We start from the raw sequence: 12,373 nt of genomic DNA, 5'->3' as shown, positions 1-12,373 counted from the left end.
AAACAGTTACAAACAGAGAGGGAAGGAGGCAAACCATAAGAGACTCTTAAATACAGAGAACAAACTGAAGGCTGAGTGGGGAGGGAGGCGGAGGAGAGGGGAAGATGGGTGATGGGCATTGAGGAGGGCACTTGTTGGGATGAGTACCGGGTATTGGATGTAAGTGATGAATCATGGGAATATGCCCCCCAAAACCAAGAGCACATTGTATACACTGTATGTTAGCCAACTTGATAATAAATTATTTTTTAAAAAAGTGTCTCTTCTATGAAATGTAAGTTTTCAAAACTAACAAGTACATTGGAAACATAAATTTGTAACTGGAATGGTTACTTCTATCCTTGTGAATTTCTTAATGAATATGCTAGCAAGAGCATATGGACCAGAAGAAGCTTTTAAAGTTGAAAAACCTTCAAGACCTTTGCTTATTTGAGAACTGTATAAACACTTTTTTGTTCGGAGTAGGTATATATGTTCTTCCAATAAAACTACTTTATGCAAATGTTAGGCATCACCTCTTCCTTCAAGAATTTTACAGCTGCCTTCTGAAAAAAAAAAAAAAAAGAATTTTACAGCTGCCGTAAGAGATTTTTTACTGAGGGCACTTTGTGATCAGAGGCAGAGGTGAATTTATAAAAGAAGGGTTGAGAGCAGGATTTAAAAATGACATCCTTGCTCAGGATACGAACACTGTGTTCCTACCCCTGATGGTCCAGAGGAAAACTCCATACTCTTAAGCTCCTGGTGATCTTGGTTCTAGTCTCTGGTAAATTGAAAGCAGAATTCAGTGTTGCTGGGTGTTTATTCTGGATAGAAATGAATATTCGAGTTTTTCAGGAAAACAGAATTTGCAAGTGGCTCTGATCTTAGGCACGAGTAATAATTTCTTTAAAAAACTTAAAACCAACTACTATTTACCTCGGAATATGTCTTGGAAAACCCAGTACATGTTCAGATGCTGAAAAGGAAGAAGGCAGCTGATGCGTCTGCTGACCCAGAGACGCAAATCATTGGCGGAGGGGTGACAATGTCCCGGAGGGCACTGCTAACGGGTATGCGGAGTTCTGAAATAATCTGTCAGACCTGTTAGAAACAATCCGTTGGTACTGCCCTCTCTCTCGAGGTTGGCTAAATTTCCTACATTACACGGAGCTGGCAAATTTGAGCATAAAACAAAAGGATGTATTATCTATCAGTCATTTTCTTACCGTACCAAATACAGTTCACTGGTGATGTTAAGAAGGAAAATAACACAATGGCCATTACTTTATTAAGTGATTTCTAATTTTTAGAACAAGTCTCTTCTCATACATTGTTTCATTTGACATATAAAGTATGGATCAATTGCCTTCCTTTATTTTACCAGTAAGGAAAGTGCCTCAGAGATATTAAAGGAATTTACCTGAAGTTATATAGCTAGAAATTGGCAAAAGGCTTTTGGTTACAAACTCCAGGCACTTTGCACCATGCCATGCCGTACTCGCTTCCAATGTCGTGAAGAGACTCCACTCTATCACGTCCCTCTTTAATAGATACTTTATTTTACATTCATCCTGACTGGGTTCATTGAAGTGTTCTAGATTTGGAGTGACAAACTATAGGAACTATGACCTTTGACACATTCTGGCCACTTGCTTTTTCCAGTGTTCTGTAACATTCTCTCCCTCTATAATTAAGATGTTCTTTACTGTCAGGAACGGGAGGGTGGGTCCCCTGCTTGATTGGTTACCAGCAAAAAACTGGATACAAGATTAGCATAAATGACCTTGAAATATCTCCTCCATGTCTTAGACAATTTAATGTGCCTTTTCAAATACAAATTAGATACTTATGCAAAACATTTAACAGAACAGAAAAATTAAAAAAATAAGAATAATAGTTCCTGCTTCTCCCAAGTCCCAGTGATACCCATCCCAGATCGTACTACATACATTGTAATGAAACTTGGTATTTTCTTAGTAATCTACGTTAGACATCTCTTGATATGAGCACTTCTAGATCTGCCTCATTCTTTTCAAATAACTGGGCATATAGCACTGCATGCTTGGACTATGATTTATTTAAGTAATGCTCTATTGGTAGACATTTATGTAGTTTCAATTACGAAAATAGCTGAAATGATGTAATAGCTTTTAGCACTTATGCAAGTGTATCTGTGGACTAAGTACCCTAAAGCAGAATAAAGACATACATTAGGTTTGATAGATATAGCCCAGGTATCTTCCAAATAGTTTTATACCAAATGTTCTTCCTGCCAATGGTGCATAAGAATAATGTTGTACCCACTCAGCAATACTGGGCATTATCAATTTTCTAAACCTTTATAATGATGTTATGTGATTTTTGGTTGCATTTCTATACACTAATAACAAAGTAGCAGAAAGAGAAATTAAGAGAACAATTCCATTTATAACTGTCCCCCCAAAGAACGAAATACCCAGAAATAAACTAATCAAGGAGGTGAAAGACCTATACTATGAAACCTATAAAACATTGATAAAGAAACTGAAGACGACAAAAATAAACGGAAAGATATCCTGTGCTCATGGGCTAGAAGCATTAATATTGTTAAAATGTCCATACTACCCAAAGCAATTCTCTATCAAAATACTAACAGCACTTTTCACAAAACTAGAATAATCCTAAAATTTGCATGGAACCTGAAAAGATCCCCAAATATCCAAAGCAATCTTCAGAAAGGTATCACAGTCTCAGATTTCAAGATACACTACAAAGCTGTAGTAATCGAAACACTATGGTACCGGCACAGAAATACACACATAGGTCAGTAGAACAGAATGGAGAGCCCAGAAATAAACCCATGCTTATATAGTCAATTAATCTGCAACAAATGAGGCAAGAGTATACAATGGGGAAAAGACAGTCTCTTCAGTAAATGGTGCTGGGAAAACTAAACAGCTACTTGCAAAATAAAACGGGATTGCTTTCTTATACTATACACAAAAATTAACTCCAAATGGATTGAGGACCTAAATTTGAGACACAAAACCGTAAAACGCCTAGAAGAAAAAGAAGCAGTAATCTCTTGGACATTGGCCTTAGCAACATTTTCTACATATGTCTCCTCACGCAAGGGAAACAAAAGCAAAAATAAACTATTGGGACTACACCAAAATAAAAAACTTTTGCCCAGCAAGGGAAACCATCAATAAAACAAAAAAGGCAACCTGCTAAATAGAAGAAGATATTTGCAAGTAATATATCCGACAAGGGGATGAAATCCAAATATATAAAGAACTTACACAACTCAACACCAAAATCCAAATAATCTGATGAAAAATGGACAGAGGGCCTAAACAGACATTTTTCCAAAGAAGGCACACGGATGGCCACCAGACACAAAAAGATGATCCCTATCACTAATCATCAGAGAAATGCAAACCAAAACCATAACAAAATATCATCTTACACCTGTCAGAATTGCTAGAATCAAAAAGACAAGAAATAACAAGTGTTCCTGAGGATGTAGAGAAAAAGGAACCCTCATGCACTGTTGGTAGCAAAGTAAATTGGTGCAGCTACTGTGGAAAACAGTATGGAGGTCCCTCAAAAAATTAAAAAGAGAACTACCATATGATTTAATAATTCTACCACTGAGTATTTACCTAAAGGAAATGAAAGGGGTGAAAAACACGCACCTCCATGGTTGCTTATTGTAGCATTATTTATAATAGCCAAGTATGGAAGTGTCCATCCATAGATCAATGGATAAAGAAGATGCGGTGTATACACGCGCACACACGCGCACACACACACACACACACACACACACACTGGATTATTATTCAGCCCTAAGGAGAATGAGATCCTGCCTTTTGTGACAACATGGATGCATCTAGAGGGTATGCTAAGTGAAGTAAGTCAGAGAAAGACAAACACCTTATGATTTCACTGATATGTGGAATCCAAAACACAAAACACACAAAAAGCAGAAACACACTTGTAAACCCAGAGAACAAACTGATGGTGGCCAGAGGGAAGGTGTAGGCATATGCAAAACGGGCCAAGGGGAGTGGGAGACACAGCTTCCAGGTACGGAATAAGTCATGGGAATAAAAGCCCCAGCACAGCATAGCCACAGAATGTCATCAGTGGTACTACGATATGTTGTATGGTGACAGCGGGTAGGTACACTTGCCATGAGCACAGTATAATGTATAGATGTGTCCAATCACTAGGTTGTACACCTGTAGCTAATGTAACAGGCTATATCTCAATTAAGATAAAAAGATTACGCTATTTTATGTGGTAACATATTTCTTTATTGAAGTCTCCGGTTCTAATTTTTATATAACGTTACTGCTTTATTTTCTGATGATAGAAGTTACGAGAAAAAAAATTTTTAAGAGGTTTGGAAAAAGGTCCCAACAAGCAAATGAAAATAAAGATAGTCTGTAATTACACCATTCTGAGATAAGTACTAACATTTGATGTTAATTTTGGATCCTTTTAAAAATTACATTATGACCATTAACCACGTCCTTATATGTTACTGGAAAGCATCATTTTAAATAGCTACATAATTTCACAAATGGAGGTATCGTAACTCAGTTAGCTTTTCCCTTATTTAGGGGCATTTAGGTTGTTTCTGGTATTTTTGCTGTGAAATACTGCTATCATATATATTTTGATACATAAATCTCTGCTTGAGTTTCTGTTCCCTTAGTATAAGTTCCTGAGATTCTCTCAGGAGCCAATGCGGTGACAGGGTTCCATGGGTGTCTGTCTGTCAGGACTTGGAAAACTTGTCACACATTTGCTGGGCTACAGTCTGTGACTGTGCTTTTTTCTTTAAAAAAATTTTTTTTAATGTTTATTTATTATTGAGAGACAGAGAGAGACAGAGCATGATCATGGGAGGGGCAGAGAGAGGAGGAGACACAGAATCCAAAGCAGGCTTCAGGCTCTGAGCTGTCAGCACAGAGCCCGACGTGGGGCTCAAACTCGCGAACCGCGAGATCATGACCTGAGCCGAAGTTGGACGCTAAGCTGACTGAGTCACCCAGGCGCCCCTGTGATTGTGCTTTTAATCCCAGCAAATCAACTTCCGAGGGTTCTGTGTTCTCGAACAGTGTCTCCGATTTGCCCATCCACTCAGCTCTCCTCCATTACCCCGCCCGCCCACCCTAGTAGATAGAGTGCGATACTAAGAACGGATCTCTGGACCCACACTTTGCAGATTTGTACCCTGGCATCACCACTTTGTAGCTGTGCGCCTTGTGTGACTTATGACTTGACCGCTCTGTGCCTCAGTTTTCTCGCCTATAAAATGAGGAGAATAATACTGCCTATCCTATGGGATTATTATGAGTATTAAATGAAGCAATATATGTAAAACCCTTCATCAATGCAGGGCATAAGGGAAGTGCTATGTTCATACTAGCTATTATTATTCTCAAGGATACATAGAAATGCTAAAGAATAACTTCAAGAAAAGACACCAAGATCCAAGATATTTCAGAGGCGATTTCTGGGTGGTATATAATTACGCCTTTTTGTCTTCATATTATTACATTCTCTCGATTTCACATTTCACAAATGCCAGGGTATTGGAGGAAGATTTTGTTAGACTACTTACTCCCTAACCCTGCTTCCAGAATACTTTTCTTCCTCCCCTTACTAAATTTTTTTTTAATGTTTATTCATTTTTTGGGAGGGAGACAAAGAGAGAGAAAGGGAGAGACGGTGCAAGCGGGGGAGGGGCAGAGACAGCCGGAGACACGATCCGAAGCAGGCTCCAGGCTCCGAGCTGTCAGCACAGGGCCCGACGTGGGACTTGAACCCGTGAACCGCGAGATCGTGACCTGAGCCGAAGTCAGACGCTTAACTGACTGAGCCACCCAGGTGCCCTGTTCCTCCCCTTATTAAAGCAAACCAATCAACCAACTCCACCAGTCATCGTGGTAAATGAGGAAACGTTAGGCGAAAGTCACACGTTCACAACGGGTAGGGCAGAGAGACAGGAGAAGCCATCACGGAGCGCACAGGACAGCCTACCTCGGACGTAATTTAGGGGAAACAAATGGACTCTTTTTCTTAAACACTTGAGGTTTCCACTCACTGCAAACAAACCTAATCCTAAGCGACATGGAGGCAGGATAACACATTCATTTGTTTGCTGGAGGACTTCTGCCTGTATTTTACCTCTCGTGTTCCACAAAGACACTGAGTTCCGTTCGTATCACCATCTCCTGGGCTGTTTAAATCCCAGGGCCCAAAACTGAAGCCGGAAAGAGCGTACTTGCCTTCCTGGCTTTGGATCCACAGGGCTCCTTCCGGAGACTGTGGGCCGTTCCCAGAAGGCAATGAGAGGAGGGAGGAAGCAGTGGGGCAGAGGAAGGAGACCCTTAAACGGGCAGCAGATGGAGGTCTGTCTGTGGCTTTCTGCTGCCTGGCAGTGCCAGAGGGCCTGGGCAGGGCCCCAGAGGATAACAGACAACGGTGCCCGGCCTTGCCAGAGCAGCCCAGGCCCCACGCCACCTCCCGGGTGCCAAGGAGTCTGTGAAGCAGATAACGGGGGATCCCTGGCCATGTGAGAGGTGAGCGGCCTCCCTGTGAAGATCCCACCTAAGCCCCAGCTTCTGGTTTTACCCTGGAATGGACAGCTGAGGGAGAGCATCAAATGCCCGGCCAGCCAGGCTGGCTGGGGGGGGGGGGGGGGTGGGGGGGGGGTGGGTCTAGAGTCAGACCTGTTGTAACGTAAAGAAACAGATATTTCTTGTATAATGGAGATTCATGATCGCTGTACTATCTTTTATGAAATCGGGTGCTTTATAAATATCAAATCGCTTGCAATGAGCCTCACATGTGGTCACGGTGAATCTCAAGATCGTAACTGGACACCGCTAATCGAAGGAACGGCAATCCCGAAGCCACACGCCCGTGTGCCTCTATTCATTGCTGTGTGAGGCTGGCTCCTGCTGTCTCGTCCCCGAGGAGCCACCTCGCACAGATGCACTCTGTTCTATGCAGGAAGAGGAAGGCGTTTCTGCAGCTGTCCCGGCTCGCGTCCACTAATCATCTTTATAAAACCCATTTTGTCTGAAGGTTTTCGAGCGCCCCCACCGTAGGAAACTAATAGCTTTCAAAGGAAAGGCTCCCTTGAATCACGTGCGATTAAGGGGGCTCATTTTAACTGTATGTTAGTTGTCTGAGGACAGGAGTCTCTGAGAAATGCCGAGCGAGTCTGATCTCAGCCAGCAGGGCAGACCCTGATAACAGGTCAGGGACAAATGCCCAGTGGGAGTTGTTGGCACAATAAGGTTTAAAGCTTTTGACGCAAAAGTAAATAATGAGCAAAATATCTGGGTTATCACTCAGGGAGACTGTCTCTTCTCCCCTTCTCCGGTTGTTACTCTCTAAACTTTGCCTTGGGTGGACAAAGGCCATCTGTCCTCTCCCGGGTCACTGCAGGGTACAGATGTTTCTTTTTTACTAATCTTCCATATTGGAGGTGATGCTCGCACGAGCACTGATTCGGTGCAGAAGTGAAGTGGACCCAAGCCAGCATCCGGCAGCTTCGGCTGACCCACAGCGATGGTCACTGTGACCCATTAAACCACAGTGGTCACTGAGGAGAACGAGCTTATTGGTAGGGGGACCACAAAGTGATGGGGCTGTGATTTGGAAAGACAGACCAACTCCTGATTGGTAAAAGCATGGTGGAAGTCACTAGGACTAAAAAGACAAACGACTAAATCAGTTACAGGCCATTACTAAAAATTATATTCGGAAACAATGAAAGGATTTTGAAGTCTCTTTTTGATGTATGGATTCCTATGTGTAAAACTTAAGGTGACAACACATTGGGTCTGATGGGACATTTTCCTGACCTCTAGAATTTGAGGAAGTTTGTAACTTCCAAGGGGCCACATTCTGGCCAAATAAAACATTCACTCAAGCTCTGTTTAGCATGTACTGTAAATGTCCAATGTACAAATGTACAAATGTAAATAAGCATTGATCTGAAAGACACAAAAACACAAATGATAAAATTTGCTTTAGCGTCAAATTTGACAAAAGACTTTGCTAGGATTAGATTTCCTAATTCTCAAAGGAAATGAAGCAGCGCCCTTGGGAGGCCATCTTTGCTGCTATGACAACTCACTTATCTGGCACTACTTGGGGATGCTGTTTGTAAACAGGAAGTTATCTGAATGTTAGATCTTACGTTATTTAAACGCTGAAATTTCTGCAGCTGAGTTATTTTGTAACGATTATTTTCATTGTAAATAGAAGGCCCTAAATATGCTTTTACTATTTCTTGACGATTCAAGGCCATCGTTTGTGCAACCAGTGGCAATGCCGTGATCTGATCCACAGCTGTTCTTTGGGACCACTGATGTTTGCTGGCCGGTCTGCCTTGGTGCCACAGACGCCAAGCTGGTCAGAGCAGGCTGCTGGGCTCCCTCTCCCCATGAATATATTCAGCTGAGAAGAAGTCCAGGCTCAGAGGCCCTGCCAAACCCCATCCAAAGGGGAGTGAACATTCCTTCCAACTCAGGCTTTACCCATGACTCTTTCATACCATAAAGTATTTCACATGTTAAGGGACCAGAGTGCAAGCTCATGAGTCTACAGTCAATGAATATTTATTAAGAATAAGCATTAAAAAAAAACAAAAATAAAAAGGGGCGCCTGGGTGGCTCAGTCAGTTGGGCGTCCGACTTCGGCTCAGGTCATGATCTCGCGGTTTGTGAGTTCGAGTCCCACATCGGGCTCTGTGCTGACAGCTCAGAGCCTGGAGCCTGCTTCGGATTCTGTGTCTCCCTCTCTCTCTGCCCCTCCCCTGCTCATGCTCTGTCTCTCTCTGTCTCAAAAATAAATGAAAACATTAAAAAAATTAAAAAAAATAAGGCATGCCTGTCTTATGGCCCCTGGTTCAGAGCACAGTGAAGCTTCTCTATAAATGTTGACTGATGAAACGTGTGTGTGTGTGTGTGTGTGTGTGTGTGTGTGTGTGTGAGAGAGAGAGAGAGTGAGACAGAGAGTGAGAGAGAGACAGAGGAAGAGACAGACACACAAAACACATACTAGCAATGTTCAACAAAACATGTCAAATTTAGTAATGGTGGCATAAAAGATCTTAGGGAAAAATATAGTTTTTAAGAGAGTATTTATACATTGTCTTAGTCTTTCAATGGAAGATGAATTTGCATATGTGTGTGTGCTCCTTCACACAAATCAAATATCTTGAGAAAAATGTTGGATAGCCTCAAAAATAGGTATTTTCACGTCTTAAAAGAATCACAGTGCAGTTAGGAAACCTCAGAAATCATATGTGTCTCTTTCCACCCTCTAGATAGGTTGAGAAATCCAGAAGTAGTGGTCTAGGATTACAAGTTCTATATTCCTGTGGGTGTTTCCAACTTTGGATCATTCTTATATTAAAAAGTGTCCTTCCTCAGATACACCTGGATTAAAGTGTCTTTTTTGTGTCCTTTTGACAAAGGACAGTCTAGTCAGTTTCTTAGAGATACTTATTAAGCTACTTCTTAACGACACAGCAGTCAGCTTCTACCAAGTTCCAGTAACTGGGCTAGAATATATGTGTGTGTGTGTGTGTGTGTGTGTGTGTGTGTGTGTGTGTGTGTGTGATATGTTCTTTGTTGGAAGATCAAAATGAGTTAGACATGGTTGGAGGGCTCAAGGAGCTGAAAGTTCAGAGAGGGAAAGGTGGATGCATTCACAAATAACTCTGATAAATGTGGTAAGGGCAATGACAAACACATGCTCAAGGCTCAGTGATGGAAGCACAAATGGTGATCTTGTTTTGTAGCAGTTCTGGGTTTGTTCTCAGGGTTAGTCCTTTCTATGTGAGCACAAGCCCAGCAGGGTCCAGCCACCTCAGTCGTCTGTGGTCAAGAGACCCTTGAATGTCAGGGGAAGACACAGCTGACCACCCAGGAGTCAGGCACTCAGTTATTCCTCCCATAAATGTTTTGCACCCATTACTTTCTTTCTGTAGTACTGTGAGAGGATAGAAAATATATATACTGGTCTGTGCCTGTTTCCTGGCACAAAGCTCCTAAAATCCTTACAATTTCCTAAGTGACATGAACACTCGATGCATCTCTTGTTCTGATATTTGTCTTTCACCCCATCCTGATTCCTAAAACACTTGTAAATGGCTAAGTGACAAGAATACTAGGGACGTCTTCTAGTCCCTGGGTAAAGCCTGAGGCAACTCTGGGTGGACTCCCCGATGGGGGCTGGTCTCCAGAAAGACCACGCCATGATCAGATGCTGGAAGTTCAGGGGAATTCAGACTATATTGGGAGGACAGCCTGCATCTGATCCAAGGCCTCTTTTAAATTAGTTTACAGGGGCGCCTGCGTGGCTCAGTCAGTTAAGTGTCTGACTATTGATTTCAGCTCAGGTCATGATGTCACTGTTTGTGAAGACTGAGCCCCCTGAGGGGCTCTGTGCTGACAGCAAGGAATCTGCTTGGGATTCTCTCTCTCTCTCTCTCTCTCTCTGTCCCTCTCCCGCTTGCACTCTTGCTCTTTCAAAATAAATAAATAATAAATTTACAAATTGATATACCAAAAGTGCATTGCTTTGTGATTTTTAAATGTTTGTTTATTTTTGAGAGAGAGACAGAGAGAGACAGAGAGCAGGGAAAGAGCATAAGCAGGGGAGGGGCAGAGAGAGAGAGAGAGGGAGACACAGAGTCTGAAGCAGGTTCCAGGTTCCAGGTTCCGAGCTGTCAGAACAGAGCCTGACGCGGGGCTTGAACTCACAAACCATGAGACGGTGACCTGAGCTGAAGTCGGATGCTTACCCCACTGAGCCACCCAGGTGCCCCACTTCATGATTTTTAGACACTAAGGTGTAGAAGCATGCTAAGAACTCGATGTTCTGAGAGTCAGAGATTGTCATTTTGTCTCAGTCAGCAGGAGCTTTCTAGAATGCAGTCCTCTTATTCGTTGCTCTGCACCACGTACATCTATCAACCTCCGAATATTCCAGCCATCCACTGCCTAGATTCAAACAAACCATCACCCGTGCGTCTTACGTTCCTTTGCTCTCTTCCAATACAAGAAACCCCAAGAGCCGTTAAGACGCTCTGGGCACCTGAACCTAAGGCAGGATGGCAATTTCCCAGCCAGGCCGAACGCTCTGAATACGCTTACCCACTGTGGCAGGAGCCTGTTGCACGAACCTGAGCAGAAGGTGGAGGCGAAGTTCTGGAGGGCCGAGTCCACCTCCTCCACGCTGGGCAGAGCCAGCAGGCGGGGCAGGAGGCTCTCCAGGGCCTGCAGGAACAGCCTGGCGCTGTGCTGGTCCGCCTCCTGGTTCTTCAACAGTTTCAGGGACAGAGCGGCAGTCCGCAGGGACCTGTGGCCCAGGCAGTCCCGAGGGGTCTGCTCTTCGTCGGCCAGGGAGCCGTTGTCCGACCCGATGTCCGACACGTCGGACCTGCCCGAGTCCTTCTCTGCCGCCATCGAGTACTGGTCGCAGGAGTCGAACTCGGTCCGCGAGAGGTCTTGGTCGTCTACGCTGAAATTGCTCTCGCTGTACCGGGAGCCATAGGACCTCATCCTGCAGTCCACCGACAGGAAGTTCGTTATGTCGGGGTAAGCCACCGTGTGGCTCCTCTGGACCACGTCTGGTTGGTCGACCGCCTCGGGCTCCGGCGCCTTGCTCAGCGTCTCCCTGCTCTCCGGCTGCGCCGGCGACCTGAGGCTGTGCTTGTGGTTGTCGGAGCGGTCCTCGGGCGTGGTCTGGCCCAGCTCGCCCTCCAGGGTGGTCTGGCCCGTGTCCGTGGTCACACTGATGCTGATGTCCGGGCTCCTCTCGTTCCCCGCCTCCCACGGCGTGTGCTCGGAGGACAGGACGCGCCGCTGCCAGCGGAAGTCGGCCTCGTTGATCTCCATGGAGTCCCGGCTCCACTCGGCCCCGTCCTTGAGCTCCTCCAGGCGCAGCAGGAGCAGGTGCACCTGGCCTTCGCTCAAGCCCTTGCCCTGGCTCAGCTCGTCCAAGGCCCCGAGCAAGGTGCAGACGCAGGACACGGCCGCATAGCACGCCTCGATGCCGCCCTTGATGCACGCTTCGGTCATGCCATCCATGATGCTAAGGGTTCGAGGGAGAAAACAACATCAGCATAGGCAACGTGGGAGAATGCTCCAGAAGGAACAAGGCGGGTGAGTCTGGTGAGCAGGGCAGTATGCAAAACAGATCCTCTGCTCTACATGAAGTGAAATGGTCTGGGCAAAAAGTAAAATGAAACAAACATGCTCCGGCTGGCAGAGGAAAACCTCCAGGTGAAGTGGCCCACCTTGAATCACACTGACTCTTGGTTGGCTGGTTTATCTGGAGACGCACAAAAATTCCGGATGGGAGTTTGTGA

At 44.5% G+C, this 12,373-nt stretch overlaps 1 protein-coding gene across 3 annotated transcripts in view; it reads right to left on the bottom strand.

Moving 5' to 3' along the window:
- The window catches only part of ARFGEF3 (ARFGEF family member 3), a 179,714-nt gene that overhangs the window by 62,132 nt on the left and 105,209 nt on the right, over positions 1-12,373 (bottom strand). For all 3 annotated transcript variants that reach the window (XR_006217888.1, XM_042987213.1, XM_042987212.1), the window contains one exon: positions 11,186-12,096. Coding sequence is in view for 2 of the 3 variants with exons in the window: in XM_042987213.1 (XP_042843147.1) it covers positions 11,186-12,096 (911 nt within the window). In the remaining variant the exon portion in view is untranslated. The remainder of the gene's footprint in view (positions 1-11,185; positions 12,097-12,373) is intronic.

Source organism: Panthera tigris, chromosome B2 (genome assembly GCF_018350195.1).
Source record: "Panthera tigris isolate Pti1 chromosome B2, P.tigris_Pti1_mat1.1, whole genome shotgun sequence".
NCBI lineage: Eukaryota > Metazoa > Chordata > Mammalia > Carnivora > Felidae > Panthera > Panthera tigris.
This window is presented reverse-complemented; position numbering and strand designations above follow the sequence as displayed.